At 41.3% G+C, this 18,961-nt stretch overlaps 1 protein-coding gene across 1 annotated transcript; it reads left to right on the plus strand.

Annotated features, from left to right (window-relative positions):
* The first annotated feature begins 7,034 nt into the window (after positions 1-7,034).
* LOC149920141 (uncharacterized) lies at positions 7,035-13,882 on the plus strand. Its single transcript, XM_090130114.1, has 2 exons — positions 7,035-9,385; positions 12,274-13,882. Exons 1-2 carry the CDS (start codon positions 7,462-7,464, stop codon positions 13,647-13,649), a joined length of 3,300 nt encoding a protein of 1,099 aa, XP_089986240.1. The 5' UTR covers positions 7,035-7,461; the 3' UTR covers positions 13,650-13,882.
* The last annotated feature ends 5,079 nt before the right edge of the window (positions 13,883-18,961 follow it).

Consider the following 18,961-nt stretch of genomic DNA (forward strand, 5'->3'; position numbering starts at 1 on the left):
TTTGGACTGAAATGTAGGGCAGAAAAATCTGATGATATTTCTCATATATATTTCATTCTGTGAGCAAAAATATAAAAAATATTTCTCTTTCATGTGATCATGCTATCTGCTCATTTTACTTACAATGCATTAGTTCACTAACTGGTCACTTCACAATCCCTCTCTTTTCCTACTCCCAGCACATATCATGACCATAATTTTATGGATAAGAAAGCCTATATCTGAGAATGATCCTCACTGCTACAGTCATTTATCTGATGTGAGAAAGCAAGTTTATATTACTTGCTCCTGCAAGAACACAAAATGTGTTTGGAAAGTAATAGGACATGCCCAAGAATAACTGTCTGTTACAAATTAGCACCTGATTCATAATGGAACATACAGAACCTGAAAAGAGTAACAAGGATGATATCTAAGTACAACTAGTCTATTTGACATCAGAAGGATGACAGTTGTCAGAAACAGATTACTGATTGCATAGATGGTATACAGGCAGCTGAGAGGCTAATCAGCAAGAAACAGTCCAACATCTTTCAGGGGGCTTACCTTACTTGAGCAATGGTTAATTTGCTTTGCCTTATGACATGATGTGATATGTATTTGCTCATACTTATAAATGTGAAATATATAATGACTTCTATGAATGCTGTAACCATGTGTGCATGTTGGAGTTAAAAACAGTCTGCAAAAATAATGTGGTCTATTTCCTAAATATAAAACTAATTTATCTTCATTTGTAATGAATGTAAAACATCCATGACAGGCATTAATCTTTAAGTAATTATAACTATTCTTGCAAACTGAAGATAATGTAAAGGCATATACTGAAATATAAAATATTTCAATGGTTCATAATTAAAAAACGTTTTCAATTTCTGATAAATAATTCTCCCTGTTGTTACAGATTATGACTAATGACTGTGAATGAATAAAAATTGATTATTCTGCTCATATCTTCTAGCAATATTTTTGACACAAACACTTCTCCTGTGTGCTGATTTTTTAATTATTATTATTTTTTATTTTTCCCCTCATATTCTTTCAGCACTGCTAAGAAATTTGTGTTTAGTCTACACTATAAAAACCTAAACACATAAAAATCAGGAAGAGCAATAATCTTGCTATTGTTAAAAGAATAAATTAGTAGTTGTAAATAGGTTCATGTTTTGGAATATGATTTCATATCTGATAATTCATGAAATGTTTTGATGCTGACAACAATTTTAATTCTTCCATTGTTTTCTAATGAAATAGATTAATTGTCATTGCAGTGCTATTAAAAATAAAAAAGTAGAGACAAATAAGCATGACTCTTGGGAAACGTTTAAAAGATAATTCAAATATTTTCATTATTATTTTGAAAATGTTCCATGATGGAGACAAACTTCTTCACTCATTTATATCAGTATCTTAATTAGGAATTACAATCTCTGTTATACGTCCTTTGCTTAAATGAATCATATATATAAGGCATATATGAAATTATTCTATTTAGTAACCGCTCAGCACCAAATAACTAATGTTATATGTAAGTGCTCAACAATTAATAAAAATGTATAAAACATTAAAAAATATACTGTGTATCCATGAAATAAAGCACTGTGTACGTGTACGTGATATAATGTATTCACATCCAGTGTTGAACTGTAGTTCAAGCCAGTTAAGGTTAACCCTTTCATCACACCAAGCAACACTGCAACAATACAACAAGGGGTCCTCCTTATAAAATGTTTTGATCAGACTAGCATGACAACTAAACACCATGAATAAATTAGAGCTCTACATGTAAAGACAAATAAAATCAAAATAAGGAAAGAGTAAACCAAAATACATATTTAACTGGATGGCAACACTTTAGAAAGCAATAACGCTAGAAAAAGTAGATAGCTAAACGGGATTACTTAACGTAGTCTTTCTATGAAGTTTTCTTTCTCGGAAAGTTGTTTTATTCGATGTTGTTTTCCTGAAAAATAAAGCTCAACACATAATAATAAATACCAAACGTATTTATCATTCTACGTGAACAATCAAATTGACTTAAAATACCTTCTCCATCTTAATCTTCTACCTAAAACAAGAGAAAACTTAAAGGATCTACCACAATACTTCCAAGTATATAATTTTATAGCAGATCTCTAGGATTTAGAAGGCTTTAATATTTCTGGAAGCATTACAAGCTGCCATTAAAATATAAACTAGGACATGATTAAGCCTGCAGTTTTCTCAGTGGGCCACAATAATATTTTCCCTCTTAGAAAAAATTACCTAGTCATGCAAATGAAATCTTTTATTTTTTTTTTTCTCTTAATTTGATTGCTAAACAAGTAATAAAAAATAAACTTTAAACTTCTCTCTTTTATAGTGAAAGAGTGGAGATACTTATAATTGCAATTTTCTTCCGTATTTTTTCAATTCTTTATATGAAACAGGTGAGTCAAATTGTAAACATATTTAAAGTAAATAAATAATAATAATTTTCCTACCACTTCTAAGGCCTGCTTTATAGAGTTGGATGTAGTAGTGTAATGCCCATTGACAAAAAATTCATCCTATTTCTAGAAAATTGTGTTCTATTAACCTACTATTCTGCGTTTGCTGTCTAAGCCTACTCTGTTGTAATGCCGTCAGATGAGTATATGCATGGTATCCGGGAAGCTATTGAAAAAGCATCTATTTCAATCATTGACTAGTAGCAGTGCTGAGAGTTTTGAAAATACAGAAAAATGTAAAATGTTGCCTGGTAACTTCAAGCAATTGATACTGAAATGGAGGTACTGCTAATCTTTCCATCTTTAGTGGAAAACGCTGAAAAAGATTTGTTCTCCTAGTTTATAACTGCTCCTTCTGCTTGTCTCCTTCACAAATTACCTCTAAACTTAGAAGGCTGCCAAAAATTGTATCTTTTTCAAAATTAATAAATGAGCAAACAAAACAAACCCTTTCCCCTCTCCTCCCCCTGCCCTCCACCTATCTCCCCCCACTCCCCTCCAAAAAAAAAAAGGAAAAGAAATTGAACCACACACACACACAGAAATTCAAAGCTCCTAGCCCTATAATGTATTTAATTTGTGTTTTCATTATTTATATCAGTCTTCTAAGCTCCAGTCTTAAGTTTGGAAAAGTGGGTTTCAGAGGAAGCTTAAAATTTACTTTTACTCTATTTTCATTACCTTTTCATACCAGATATCCTCATAAATCTCACGACCTAAATAAAGAAATCTTTTCCTAACATCTAACCTGAATTCCCCAATTCAGCTTCAGGCAGTTCCAGTAGGTGTACTGCAGTCACTACAGAGCAGAGCTCAGTGCTGCCCCTCCACTCCCCTCACGAGGAATCTGTAGACATACATTTCTGCATCTTTAAATAGCTTTTCAAAGATAAAATACAGTGTCAATGCCATTGCTTCTGAACACTAAATTCATTTTGCTGTGGAGGTAAATTTATCATCTACTAATCTGGTAGTTTTGGTGGCAAAGCTTAGGAAATTGCTTACAGGATTTTTTAAATTTAAGTAATTGTGCCTAAAACTTATGGATATGCAAAAGGTCACATCAATAAATTACTTTGAAACATCTTTGTAACTAGAAAAATGGACAATGTTGTATTCTGATCTTTGCCAATGACAGAGGTTATAAGAAACTGCTCTTAATTATTGTTATCCTTTTATGGATATGGAATACTTTCTCGGATTTCTGAGCCAGTGTGAATTTTAATAAATAGTCAAATTGAGAAGACTGGGCTCAGACAGTTTTTACATGTAAATTAATATGGTTTTCAGGCTTAGTTCAGCTTTACATGTGTTAGAATGATTGCATGGTTATTTGGACTGCATGGACACATGAGATGCATATAACCTTCTGTGCAGAGTATAAACATGAGACTTTTACAGATTTACTAAGATGTAAAATTGATTATGCCAGATGTAGCGGTATGCATATATAGAAAAGTTATTTTATCTTCACCTCCAAACTATTATTTAAAATTTTGTTTTATCGAAGTAATTAAAAACTATCACAATAAAATCAATTTTCTGTTTTATTCCATATTCAGTAAGACAATCATATAGTAGTGCTAGGCAAGCTCATTTTTTTATCAGTATTAACAGGAGATAAGTTCAGTTATCATTAGAGAAAGAATTTTCATTTAAGACCTGGAAAAAGAAGAACTGGAGTAGGTGTGCATGTCTTTGTATTTTTATTTATGTAAGATGTTAGCATAAGAAAAACTATTTTGGAGTTTCCTAGTATTATCTAAACAGCTGATTAAAGAAGAAAGGCTATAATGAATTATTAATATATACCCCTTTTAGAGTAGGTGTAGAAGACCCAGGCAACATCAGTTGAAAATCCAGGTCAACGGGTTGAGAGCATCTGTGTGAAACTGATTACCTGTTGCTATGTGTCATTTGAGCTCCTCAGGTTCCCATTCCTCAGTCACTTACCTACATAAGCAGTGATTGGGCTTACAATGTGAACAGAAAATGATAATATTCCGTCTGAAAAAAAAAAGAATATATTAATTGTAGTTTATGTCATTGCAGACATTTAGATTCCAGATTTTTGTTTTCAGCTTTGTCAAGGACACATAAAAAAAAAAAAAAAAAAAAAAAGATAGAAAACTAAGGGAGGAAAGAAGCAAAATCTTAAAGTACTACTGATGTTTCACATAATGTGTTCTGAAGTTTTTGTTTTTGTTAAGTACAGCAAAGTCTAAACTTATCCATAATACAATGGAATCATACTGGTATTGGTGTGCTGGGAGCTGCTTTAAAACCACATTTATTTAAGAAGAATTATCCTTTTTAGAGATAAGGTGTATTAATTGGCTTGGCAAGGCTTGAAGAGCAAAAGGAGTAACAGCACAGAATTCAGAGAAAATAAATAGTCCTTCCATGCAGCTCATCATGAAAGCATATTAGCAAAGCAGTTAGAGATACTACTGAATGTTATAAGTACTGGGATGTGCAGAATTGTACATCCCACTTAATCTTTGATGAGGCAATATCATCAAAGCAACTCTACTTCCGCTACATATTTGTAGGTAGAAGAAACTAAGCTCACAACTTTCCCCTGCATTTTAGCAAGTACACAACTAGGAGTTAGTCTGAGCTGCATGTAAGAACACATATTTCTTCTATGTGTAAGTGTAATGTGAAGTCAGTCCATTCCAGATAAGTTTGTGTTTTCAGCTTGTGTTGATGCTTATACATTCTAAAAAGCCCAGGAAGTCAATATTTCAGTCATATATTGCACTGTCTTGCTTAGCTGTTGGGTGATTATGTAAGTTACAAGATCATCAAAATTGAATTATTTTACTTACTCTTCTGTAATTTCTCATGTTTAGCACATCAGTTAACACTATTTTATGCAAATAGTTTATTTACTCTGGTTTTCTGACATAAACTGGAATTGTTCATGAAACAGTCACAAGTACTGAGTCTTGAAGATCCTAGCACACGTATTGGGAGAAAACAAGAGGGTATATGACAAAAATAACAACTTTTCAAGAAAAGTGCTGATGATTTGAATTCTTAATTTACCAGCATCTGGCACACTTACAAAGCAATTCATCCACGCAGAACCCAAAGGCAGAAAAGTGCATCTGGAACATAATGAGGCATTCTTATTAGAACACATATATATATATATATATTAATAAAAAGAAATGATTCTTTTTTAAAATAATTCTTTTAAAAATAATTATTTAAAAAATCTTAAAAAAACAAAACAAAACAAAACAAAAAAAACAATAAAACTATACAGTATAGGAATGAAGACTGTGCAATGTATGCAGTTTCTGAGTGAACAAGTGATAGTACTCTTCTAGCTAACATTAGTTTTGTTCCTTGTGTCAGTTGGACAACTCAGTTAATTCATTGTCTCAGTGGAGAACAAGATAATTAAAAGAACACAGATTTCCAAAGGTCACGGGAAAGCTTGAAGAAACAGTAGTACAGTATATCTCAGCCTCCAAGATGGGGAGGCAAATTATAAACAATGCAAAGTGCAGGAGGAAAGCTCATTCTGTTCTTTCAGTGGCAGCGCAGTTGAAGATAAAACATCTTACTTGTAGTTTGTATGTTTCTTTTAATCAGTAGTAAGGACACTGCTGTAGCTGTGCAAACTGTCAGTTGCTGCACATTTTTTTTCTTTTCCATTATTATTATTATTATTATTATTATTATTATTATTTCTTAGTATTCCCACCATTTCATCATTGTCTGTTCTCAGTAATTCTGAGACTTTAGAATTTAGAATTTAGAGCATTCCCAAGCACTTTCATATTTCCACTATCATCTTCTCCCCTCTCTTTTCTCAGGACCACATTTTTCTTTTTACTTCTATTCACACACTGGTTTGCTATTGTATTGTATCACAGTATAATCCAGTAGAGTCTCTAGCTGTTCCCAAAGCTACAGGAATTTTTGCTCTTTACTATTATCATTTTTTTAAAATGAAATTAAAGACATTCAAATTAAGATAGTTTATGTAAGTAAAGTTTTGCTAAGCATCTTCATCAAATTCTGTCTCTGTTATATATAAGATGTCAAGTGCAATGCCGTGACTTGTAAGTCTTTCTGTGTCATTGCAGTAAACAAACTCTTACACCAAGGAATTAAAGGGCATTACTTTCTAATGCAGTGATGACTCATAGTTCTAGGGTGCTAACTTTAAAAAAATATATATATGAATGTCAGGTCTATACATCCAAATCCTGTATATAATTTCATTATAGTCTGCCCACAGTGTTCACACATTGTTACAATGTCTGTAATGCATAATGCACAGCATTCAAAACAGGAGAATCTTATATTACCAGATGTATAATGTTTATATGCTTCATCACTACTGTGTATGAATTACAACAGTTTCAGTATATTCACAAAAATGAATTTATTATTCCATATATTTCAAGGCTTTGTGTTTCAAAATTATTTGGATTTTGACATATATTTAAAGCTTATATTTGTTATCAAAGTATCTGAATGGCATTCTGGAGTACCTGAAATATTGAGGAATATTGACTATTGTAGTAGGCGTGGCGAGGAAACGGTATGTGACGGGGTCAGGTTTCCTATGCTCAGGGCTTGCCAAACGCTGCCCCACAATAGGACAGCAGGTAAGCAAGGGGTGTGGACAAAGCGGGACAAGAATATTTAAGTGCCTACCACATTTTAATAAACGCCATTTTGCCTCACACACTCTGGGGTCTGTGTGAGCATTTGGTCCCGGCCCGGTTGGGGTCGGTTTCGCTGGCAAGTGGCGCCCTCGGTCGGCAGAGGACGAGCAATGAGAGACTACTACAACAAGTGGTGACCCCGACGTGATCTGCCTATCGAGGGTTAACCACCCGGCGTGCCCGTGAAGCGGAGAAGAGCCTGCGGAGTGGCGGCAGGTCGCTCACGGAAGACACATCGCGGAGAAGAGCCTGTGAAGTGGCGGCAGGTCGCGTGTGTAACCATGGAACAGATTATTAAGGTACTTTTGCAGTTTTGTAAGGACTACTGCGGCAAAAATACCCCTTCAAAGAAGGAGGTAGCCGCGGTGCTTTCGGTTTTAAAAAAGGGAGGGGAGCTGGACTCCCCTCAGCAAGTGCTGGATTCGGGTAGGTGGGATTCGCTCACCTCGGCTTTATGCCAACGCGCCATGAATAACCAAAAGGCTGCTGAACTTAAAACCTGGGGCTTGATACTTGGAGCCCTTAAGGCGGCTAAAGAGGAGGGTAAGCTTAAGGTGGAAAAAGGGGTGGAAAGGGCTCCGGGGGGCGGGTCTTTGCTACCTTGCAGTACTGACGACCAAAGCGTGGCGGACAAGATGGCGACGGTCGCCGCGGCGAAGGGCGGGGAAGAGGAACTCCCGACCGCATGTCTACCAACCGCTCCGCCCACTCCGCCCGCTCCGCCCCCGCCCTACCCTCCGCGGTCGTTATATCCTTCTTTGGAGGAAGAAAAGGCAAGGGCGGGGCTTCGTCCCAAAGGGGGGAGGGACGGGCGTCTGCTGACTGATTGGGCTAAAGTAAAGGAGGAGGCACAAGACCGGGGCCTTGCGAACCCGGAGGCATTTCCGGTAGTGATTTCCGATGATGATAACCCGATCTGGGTCCCGCTGGACCCGAAAGCGATAGCGAGGGTGCTTGAGGCAGTTGAAAAGAAAGGATTGAAGTCCCCCCTGACAATGAACGCCTTGGAGACATTAATATTGCCGGGACCCCTGTTACCATACGATATTGAGAATCTGATGCGCATGATTTTGAAACCGGTGCAGTATACGCTTTGGAAGGAGGAATGGCAGGCTAGACTTAGACAAATGCTGGTTACAGCCCAGAACGATCAGGGGAATCCGCTTCACGCGTCTAACCTGCAGAGATTGACGGGTAGTACGCCGGGTATGATCACTGCACATGCCCAGCTTACGGAGCTGAGGCCCGGGGAACTAATATCCACTACAGACGCTGCCCTTGAGGCGTTCAGAAGGCTCGCAAGAAATGCTGAGCCGTCTACTCCGTGGACGGAGATTGCACAAGGTCCCACTGAATCCTTCCAGGATTTTGCGGATAGGTTGATCAAGGCAGTGGAGGGATCGGAGCTGCCTAGGGCAGTGCACGGCCCCGTGATCCTGGATTGCCTCTATCAAAAGTCGAGCTCGGACGTACGGGCTCTATTACGGGCGGCGCCAGACAGGTTCCACACCCCCGGTGAGGTCCTTAAGTATGTGATGGACAAGCAAAAGTCTCAATCATCAGTGGTAAGCGAGGTTGCTGCAGCGGTAGCTGAGGTGATGCTAGCGCATGGGGTTGCCGGGCGGCAGAGTCCAGATCGCCCGCCTGGGCCATGCTTCAGGTGCGGTCAATTAGGTCATTTCAAGGCACAGTGTAAGAGCAACGGGGGTATAGTGTGCCAAATGTGCGGGAGGAGAGGTCACACTGCACCGCAATGTAGAGCTCGTGGGCTGCGATCTCGAGGTAGGGGGGATGAGGGTCCCTCTTACGATTCACGGGATTCTCAGGAAAGGCGGGCTTTGGATCTAGGCCTGCCACTAGCTGCGCTATCGTTGAGCTGCGGGGAGCGCCCCTTGGTGAAGATTACAGCCGCAATTACGGAGCTTCCCGCTGGCTCCCCAGGGCCGCGATCTATTTTCCTTAACGCCCTGGTGGACTCAGGAGCGGATGTGACGGTTTTTGCGGAGTCCGACTGGCCGCCCACGTGGCCAATGGGGGCCACTCAAACTATAGCGGGAGTGGGGGGAACTGCTCCAACGCGGAGGTCAGCCAAGCAGATCGAGATAATCGTGGTCAACAGAGACGGTTCCCTGGAGAAGCCCGTCCTGCTAACCCCGCTGGTAGCACAGGTACCGGGAACCCTGTTGGGGCGAGATTACCTGCGGAGTGTGTCTGCTCGGATAACAAATTTATAGAGGGGGCCACTGTCTGCCGGTTATCAGCGCGCTATGCAATCCCGCTGCGCTGGAGGCAGGACGTGCGACCTGTCTGGGTAGATCAGTGGCCCTTGCCGGTTGAAAAGCTTGAAGCGCTTAAAGCATTAGTTTCACAAGAGCTCCGTTTGGGGCATATAGAACCCTCGCTTAGCCCGTGGAACACCCAGGTGTTCGTCATAAAAAAACGATCGGGTCGATACCGCTTGTTACATGACTTGCGTGCAGTCAATTCCCAGCTAATACCCTTCGGTACAGTCCAACAAGGAGCCCCTGTTTTGTCGGCTGTCCCAGAGGGTTGGGGGGTGGTGGTTATCGACCTGAAGGACTGCTTTTTCTCTATACCCCTTGCCAAAGAGGACCGGGAAGCCTTCGCATTTTCGGTCCCAGCTCCCAACAACCAAGGCCCAACCCAGCGGTATCAATGGAAGGTTCTTCCGCAGGGTATGGCCTGCTCTCCCACGATTTGCCAGCTAGTAGTGGATAGGGTCTTAAACCCTGTCCGGCAGACATTGGAACGGTCCCTTTTGATGCATTATATGGACGACCTGCTGCTAGCCTCTGCAACCTCGCAGGAACTCCAAGCTCTAGAAACACAGGTGATAGCTTCCCTGACATCCGCGGGCTTCTCGATTGCAGGGGAAAAAATTCAGAGGGGGAGTGGAGTGCAGTTTTTAGGATATCGGTTGGGGTCAACGACAACTACCCCAGCTGGTATCAATATCGCGCCCCGAGTGCGTAACCTGTGGGACGTGCAGAAGCTCGTTGGAGCCCTCCAATGGGTGCGGGGAGCCTTGGCGATTCCCCCGCGCCTCATGCAGCCCTTCTATGAGCAGCTTAAGGGCTCTGACCCGAATGACCCGCGGTCATTCACACCAGAAATGGAGGAGGCGTGGAAAGAGATAATTGGTTCCTGCATGCAATCCGCTCTATCGCGATACAATCCAGATGAAGGGCTGGAAGTGGCCGTGTGCCGATGCGAAAAAGGGGCGGCGGCAGTTATAGGCCACGACCTTGACGCAAGGCCAAAACCACTGTGGTGGCATTTCTCTGTCCAGCCATCTCGAGCCTTCTCTGAGTGGCTAGAAATACTGGCTCGGCTTTTGCGAAAGAGCCGGAATACCGTTGTTCATGTCTTCGGCAAGGAGCCGGCAACCATCTTCCTTCCATCGTCCTTCCGGGATACTCAGCCATTCCCGGATGCAATTGTGCTCGCCCTGGAGGGGACAGGGGCGTCCATTAGGTATTGCACCTCCCTCCCCATCTTCGAACTGGCCAGGCCTTTAAGCTTGTCCCTGCGGTGTAGGGTGCAAGACTCGCCCGTGGAAGGGCCTACCCTGTTTACTGATGCGTCATCATCAACAGGCCAAGGGGCGGTGGTGTGGGAAACAAATGGCCGCTGGGAGTCCACAATCTTCACAGATCCTAGTGCCAGTGTCCAGATGCTTGAGGTCAGGGCTGTTGCGATGGCAATCACTTATTGGCCTTCCCTTCCCTGCAACATAGTCACAGATTCAGCTTTTGCGGCTAAGCTCGCTTTGAAAATGGGCCAAGAAGGTATCCCTAGTACGGAAGCAGCGCTTATTTTAGAAGATGCTCTGAGCACCCGAGTGGAGCCTATAGCAATTTTACATGTGAGAAGTCATTCGGAGGTACCAGGATTCTTCACGGAGGGTAACGCCAAGGCAGATGCCGCGGCAGGTATTCGAGTCTTCACATTGAGAAAGGCGAAAGACCTCCATACTAGGCTCCATATCGGGGCGAGAGCACTGGCTCGCGCCTGCGACATTCCTGTTGCATCTGCGAGGGATGTGGTGAGGGCCTGTCCTCACTGCAACACGGCCCCAGCTATAGGGGCTGGAGTAAACCCTCGAGGCCTAGAACCGCGGCAGATTTGGCAGACAGACTTCACCTGGGAGCCGAGTCTTTCCCCAAGGCCATGGTTAGCAGTCACTGTGGACACGGCATCGACCATGATTGTGGCCACGCAACACGCGAAGACTAGCTCTACTGCAGCCCAATCCCATTGGGCGGTGGCAATCGCAACCCTTGGGCTACCAGAGCAGATCAAAACGGACAATGGGTCCTGCTTCACATCGCACTCCACACGGCGCTGGCTTGCGTCCTGGGAGATCAGACACGTTACAGGTATTCCAGGGAATTCACAAGGGCAAGCCATCGTGGAGAGAGCCAACCGTTTGCTCAAAGAGAAGATTGCGGTTCTTAGGGAGGGGGAGGGATACAAGAACAAGATCCCTGTATCAAGACACCCAGAGATACTAGCGAAAGCTTTGTTTTCCCTTAATCACTTTGAACGGGGAAATGCCAGACGGACCCCGGTGGAGAGCCACTGGCGGCCTACTGTCCTAGAAGAGGGCCCCCCAGTGAAAGTTAAGACAGAGACGGGGACATGGGAGTCAGGCTGGAAAGTTTTAGTCTGGGGTAGGGGGTACGCAGCAGTGCGGAATGCAGACACTGGGAGCGTCATCTGGGTGCCAGCTAGGAAGGTAAAACCTGACTTGTCTGAGAAGGACCAGTAACGGGGGACACTGAGTTTCTTGCAGGAACGGAGTGTTATGGAGCCATCCGGAGGGAAACTTGGTCAGTCGGAAGGAAGAATGTCGGCCGGGGTAAGGACGCGACCGAGGACGCAGCCAACGAGAAATTGTGTCTTCCTTCTCAGTATAAGCCTTGTGGTCGTTCTTTCGGTGCAGGGGTCGGAGTGTGCTCACCTCATATCGCAGCCAGGGAATTTATGGGTTACTTGGGCAAATAAGACGGGCCAAAATGACTTTTGCCTTAGTTTACAATCGGCAACATCGCCTTTTCGCACCTGCCTAGTAGGTATCCCTCAATACACGTTAGAAGCCTTTGCGAGGTACACCACAAACCATTCTGCTTGCTGTAACGACACCGATCTAGCAAGCCAAACGGCATGTTTGATAAAATCTCTGAATGTGTCTCTCCCATGGGATCCACAAGAATTAGATATCTTGGGGTCGCAGAAGGTACGAAATGGGTCGCATAATGGCACGCGTACCTGTATTACCTTTGGGTCAGTGTGCTGGAAGGAAAGTAACTTTATTATCTGCGACTTGTTTGACGGGGTATTCGACGGCTCCGAGGGATTGAAAGGACAACTGCAGGCCTTAATTGCCCGGTGGGCAGGCACAGATCCGCGGCTGAAGCCATACAACGAGACCTCTTGGACTGTGGTCAGTCCTGTGAACACGGAGGCTTTCTCCATTACTTTGGGTTATTGCGGGTATACCAAAAATGAAACACGGGTCTTCACAGGGCGCAATACAACCTGCTTGTCAAAGGGTGGGGTCCTTTCTAAATCTAGCGGTAGATCCTCATTTAATTGTACGGCAGTTTGGGACTTTTATGGGTATGGGTTCACTTTCAAACGGGGGGTCAACGAGGTGCTATGGAATAACAAAACGGCTAAGGCGTTGCCCCCTGGAATCTTCCTGATCTGTGGGGATAGAGCCTGGCAGGGCATCCCGCACAATGCCTTAGGAGGACCCTGTTACCTAGGGGAACTGACATTACTGTCTCCGAATTTCACGACATGGATGCAGTATGGCCCGAGCATCACGGGTCACCATCGTCGCCGAAAGCGTTCGAGCCCTCTCCCGGAGAATTGTAACGATGAGGTAGAGTTATGGAGTGCCACAGCACGGATATTCGCATCATTTTTCGCCCCTGGGGTTGCTGCAGCACAGAGCTTGGCTCAGATAGAACGCCTAGCATGTTGGTCAGCTAAGCAGGCGAATTTAACAACATTAATATTGAATGCGATGCTAGAAGACACAAACAGCATTCGGCATGCGGTGCTGCAAAACAGAGCAGCCATCGACTTCTTGCTCCTGGCACAGGGGCATGGATGTGAAGACCTAGAAGGAATGTGTTGCTTCAATCTTAGCGACCACAGTGTATCCATCCATAAAGCGCTGAAAGCCCTGCGAGACCATACGGAGAAGATCCAAGTGGAGGACGACCCCATCGGGGACTGGCTGAGAAGTGTGTTTGGCAACTTTGGAGGATGGGTTGCGAAAATTATTAAGGTAGTTGCGCTAGTATTGCTCGCAATAATTTGTATTGCGGCCATTTTGCCGTGCATAATCATGTGTTTCCAGAATTGCCTCACAAGGATCATGTGGCAAGTTATGGACCAACGGATCCTGTATCACAAAACGAAGGAACAGTTGTGAGAGATGTACTCGCGTTGCGATCGCGCTGTTACGGGATATTCCTGAGCATAGGGAGGGGGAAATGTAGTAGGCGTGGCGAGGAAACGGTATGTGACGGGGTCAGGTTTCCTATGCTCAGGGCTTGCCAAACGCTGCCCCACAATAGGACAGCAGGTAAGCAAGGGGTGTGGACAAAGCGGGACAAGAATATTTAAGTGCCTACCACATTTTAATAAACGCCATTTTGCCTCACACACTCTGGGGTCTGTGTGAGCATTTGGTCCCGGCCCGGTTGGGGTCGGTTTCGCTGGCAAGTGGCGCCCTCGGTCGGCAGAGGACGAGCAATGAGAGACTACTACAACAGACTATGCCCTTATTTCATTTTTTAGTTAGATGTTATGTTGCATATTATAGCAAATGTAACTCTAAGCTAACTTAATTTATTGCTTTGGGAATAACGTGAATTTTTTTTTATGTTGTATAATATTAGCAAATTTTTCCTATTTAAATCTTTTGTTCTCAGCTGTTGTAACAATATAGTATATACAGATAACTTGAAAGAACTGGAAAGATCAATAAAACTGCATACTTATTTTATTTATTTTTAGTATCATTATTAGAAAATTATTTCTAGAACAGCAAAGGAGGGATTTTGAACATTGATTATAATAATCCCAACTCAAAATAAAACAGAAGTCTCTAATATGGCTAACACAAGCAAGATAGAATGATGTCAGACAAATAAAAAGTAATTGTAATAAAGAAGAAAAAACGGTAATTTTTCATTTATAACATCTGTATATTGAGTCATTTATTGTATAGTTCCCTTCAAAATTACAGGAAAGAACGGGACAGACTCTTTAGCAGAGTCTGTGGTGATAGAAAAAGGGGAAATGGCTTCAAGCTCAAAAAAGGTAGATTTAGGTTGGATAGAAGGAAAAAGTCTTTTATAGTGAAGGTGGTGAGGAACTGGAACAGGTTGCCCAGAGATGTGATGGATGCCCTGTCCCTGGAGACTTTCAAGGCAAGGCTGGATCAGGCCCTGGGCAACCTGACCTAGCTGTGGTGTCCCTGTTCATTGCAGTGGAGTTGGACTAGATGGCCTTCAGAGATCCCTTCCAACTTTAGGGATTCTATGATTCTGAACTGAAAGGAGGAAAAAAGGTTGTGACCATTCAATTGGCAAAATAGGTAGCAATAAATATCATCAAATATTAAAAAGAATATTTGTAATGTCTGACAAAATCTCTCCTTTTTTTTTTTTTTAATGAAAGAGAGGTAGAAATACTGAAAATCAAAGAATAAGGGAAAATAACAGAAATGGGATTTATCTTTAAGACTGTTGAATGTTGCTGAATGTTGAAGTGTAATTTAAATAGTAAGGTACTTACATTCAAGCATGTGAGGTATCTACAATATTCTGTTCTCAGTGATGTACTAAGTAATTCCTATAGGCCAAATCTTTGTGTTAACTAAGGTAATACTTTTAGTATTAGAAATAAAACCCAAACACTAGATTGACTTCATTCGGAATTTATAGAATGTTGTTCAAACAATGTGTACCCTACAAGTTAGTTAAATATCAGAAGGTTCAAATCAGAATCCCAGTGCTCCAAGTAAAGCAGAAAAATGTCATTTTTATTTGTTATTGAGTGTTCTTTTACTTTCAATTTATGAAAAATATATATACCTATACTTCTGAAATATGCCTTTTCCAAATAAACTCTTTTTTAAAGTTAGAAATTCTGAAGAAATTGAGTACACTGAAAATCATTTCTCATTTCTCATTAAATGAAAACTATTTGTGTCTAAAAGAGAAAAGAAACTACAGAGGATTATGTCTGTATCAAATCCTTCAGAATTAATTTATTTCTTATGAAAATCTTGACTTTTACAAAAACATTTTTCTCTGATCAGAGTACAGTATGATATTTATAAATAAATACAAATAAGTATGTCCATAAGATGCAGAAATATTTCATATAAAGGTTTAAAATCAATTTTATTGTAGGTGTTTTAGCACTAGAGAATTTGGAACCTCCAGTCTATATTTCTTCCCATTCTACTCTAGAATTAATAACAGCACACAGACATGCATTTAAAATATAACTAAATGGACTCCAGTGTTTTTACCCTATTATTTACTACAAGAAAACCAATATATATACAATAAATTTATATTAATATAAATATATAAATTTACCTGTCATCATACTTTGAGATGTTCTAGGACTCTAAAAAGATATTATGATGGTAAAATATAAAAGAATGGTATAGTGATGAAGAGAACTCATAGCCCTGTTCTTTCAACGACAATACACAGAACGTTTTAGTTGAAAAGCTATATATCTGCATTTTGTTTTGTTTGTTTTCTGCTTATAGTCTTTTCCAGTGAAAGAAAGTAATAGTAAAGAAATAGTAAAGAAACATTGCAATAGACATAGGTATGAAAATAATTCCTTATAAATGTCTCTTACTGGCTGTATTGAAGCAGATCATCCACTTTTATAAATCTTAACAGCACTGGTTTAACCATGGAACCGTGAAGATGATCCAGTAAATGAGTCTATGATTCACAATGGCTTCTGTGAACTATGAGTTTATGATTGCATCTGATGAACTTTTATATTTGTGGGGTATATATGGGATTACATCTTGTGAATTTGCATACTATTTTTTTCTCGCAAAATAGGAGATTGTTGCTACCTTGCTTCTATTTTTGATTACTATCTTGGGAAATAGAAGGGCTAGTACTTTAACGCATACAGAGGAAATTATAAACATGCATATTGCATACCTGACTTCTTTTTCATCCAGTTCTGATTTCCTCAGGCTTTTGGCATGTTTTGTTGTTGTTTTTTTTTTTTTGCTTGTGTTTGTTTGTTTGTTTGTTTTAATGAACATTGTCATGTTTCATCTTCAGTAGCAGATGGGTTACTGTTCCTGATTTAGAGTAGGAGGTTACTGCATATAAGCTCTTATTGTATTTTGGTGGTATATCTGTAGACCAAGAATTACACTCAGTTGTTGAAATCAAAGGAGCAACTGAGATGCCCATGTGGGGCTCACAGATGTGGCACAAAACCAAAGAAATCCGTGGTCTTATAGGAGCTGAAGTTAATGGTCTGGTAGAATTTCTTACTGTGTATCAAACATTAATGGCAATCTAATTGAGCTCTCTGTGAAGTAAAGAGAGCTGTGCAGATAGGTGCTAAATTAACTTGCAGAAACACTGGCATTTACTGTTAATTGGCATGCAGTGCTGTTTTCAAGCTCCACACCTGGGCCCAACTGGTCTAACAGAAGTCCTAGTAGAGATAGGAGCTACAGATTCTACTGAAAGATTCTACTGAAAGGAACTAGGCTCACCTTAGTCTCAGCTACAGTGATGGAGAACCTACAGCCTCAGTGTGAGCTCAGAACTAACTGAGAGCACTGAATAGAGCATGCTGGAGTAGCCCAAGACTGAGACAAAAAACAAGCTGGCCATCCACCGTAGTTTTGAATGCTTCAAGGGAGGGGGCATCTACAACTTCATTGGCCAGCCTGTTCTCACCATCCTCAGAGTAAAGAATTCCTTCCTAATATCTAGACTAAATCTACCCTTTCATTTTAAAAACATTTCCTCGTGTCATGTTGCTACATGCTTTTATAAAATGTCCCTCTTTAGTTTTCCTGTAGGCCCCCCTTCAAGTACAAGAAGGCCATAATAACATCCCCGGGAGCCTTCTCTTCTTCAGGATGGAGAGCCCTGATCATCTTCATGGCTCTCCTGTGGACTTGCTCCAACAAGTCCACGTCCTTCTTGCTTTGGGGGCTACAGAACTGGATGCAATACTTTAGGTGGGGTCTTACAAGAGCAGAGGGGCAGAATTCTCCAATTTGGAGATCAGGTTGTCATGTGGGACAGTGTCAAAATGCTTTGCACAAGTACAGGTAGATGATGTCAGGTGCTCTTCCTTTATCCATTGATACTATAACTTCATTGTAAAAGGCCACCAAGTTTGTCAGGCATGACTTCCCCTTGGTGAAGCCATATTGGTTACCACTACTCATCTCATCTTTGTTTTCCATGTGCCTTGAAAGGACCTTCAGGAAGATCTGCTCCATGACCTTGCCAGGCAGAGGTGAGACTGACTGTCCTGTAGTTCCCTGGATCTTCTGTTTTTTTCCCTTCTTGACAGTGGGGATTATATTTCCCCTTTTCATGGATTTGTGTACCTTCAGGTTCTTTTGATGGTCTCAAATCTGATCTTCACTTACAGCAGGCAGATCTTCCTTCTACCAGTTCTTCCCTTTGTTTTCTGTAGCTTGGGTGGTGTAGTTATAGAGTCCTTGCTGGTGAAAACTAAGGCAAAGAAGTCACTGAGCACCTCAGCTCTGTGTCTTCAGTTTCCTTCCGGAGAGGGCCCACAGAGAGGGCCCACATCTTCCCTGGTCTTATGTTTATCACTGATATACTTGAGAAATTCTTCTTGTTCCTATTTATGTCCCTGGATAGATTTAATTTTGTCTCGGTTTTATCTTTCTAAACCTGATCCCTGGTTGCAAGGATCCCTGTTGTGGTTTTCTGGAGATCGCATTTTCTGGATTACAATCCAATTGTAAACTCTCACTACCAAGTGACCCACAGCACCACACTGAATGCCAGATTGACTGTTCTAGTTTAACCCAGTGGATGGTACAACACCACACAGTTACTTATTCACTCCTCCCCTTCCCAGTGGGTTGGGGGAGAGAATCAAAAAACAAAGTAGAACTCATGGGTTGAGATAAAACCATTTATTATGATTGAGAAAAGGCCAAGGAAAATATTTATGATTATATATAAAAATGTATACAAGTGATGCACAAGTGAGTAATTGCTCCCAATTCCCCAACTGATGCCCAGCTATCTCCCCAAACAGTGGGAGAGTGCCAGACAAACTCCAACTCTCTTTAAAACTCCATCCATATGATGCCATATGGTATGGAATATCCTGTTGGTCAGTTTAAGTCAGCTGTCCTAATTTTGTACCCTGCCAGCTCCTTGTCCCTTCTCCGTGAATATTTTTGGCTCTGTACAGCACTGCTTAGCAATCAACTATAAACATAGGTGTGTTATCAACATCCTTTTTTCTCCTAGAACCAAACTGTAGCATCATACCAGACACTCTGAAGAAAACAATTCCATCCCAGTTGAAATTAAGACAATATTGTATATTATTATATATTTATTATTATTATTATTACTGGAGTATTGAGCAATAATGTGGGATCAAATACTGACCCATAGTTAAAGAGGTACAAAGAGGTAGATATCTAAATTCCTCTTCTTTGCAAAGCAGAGTGTA

The sequence above is a fragment of the Phasianus colchicus genome, chromosome 1, assembly GCF_987193195.1.
Source record: "Phasianus colchicus chromosome 1, bPhaCol1.hap1.1, whole genome shotgun sequence".
Lineage (NCBI taxonomy): Eukaryota > Metazoa > Chordata > Aves > Galliformes > Phasianidae > Phasianus > Phasianus colchicus.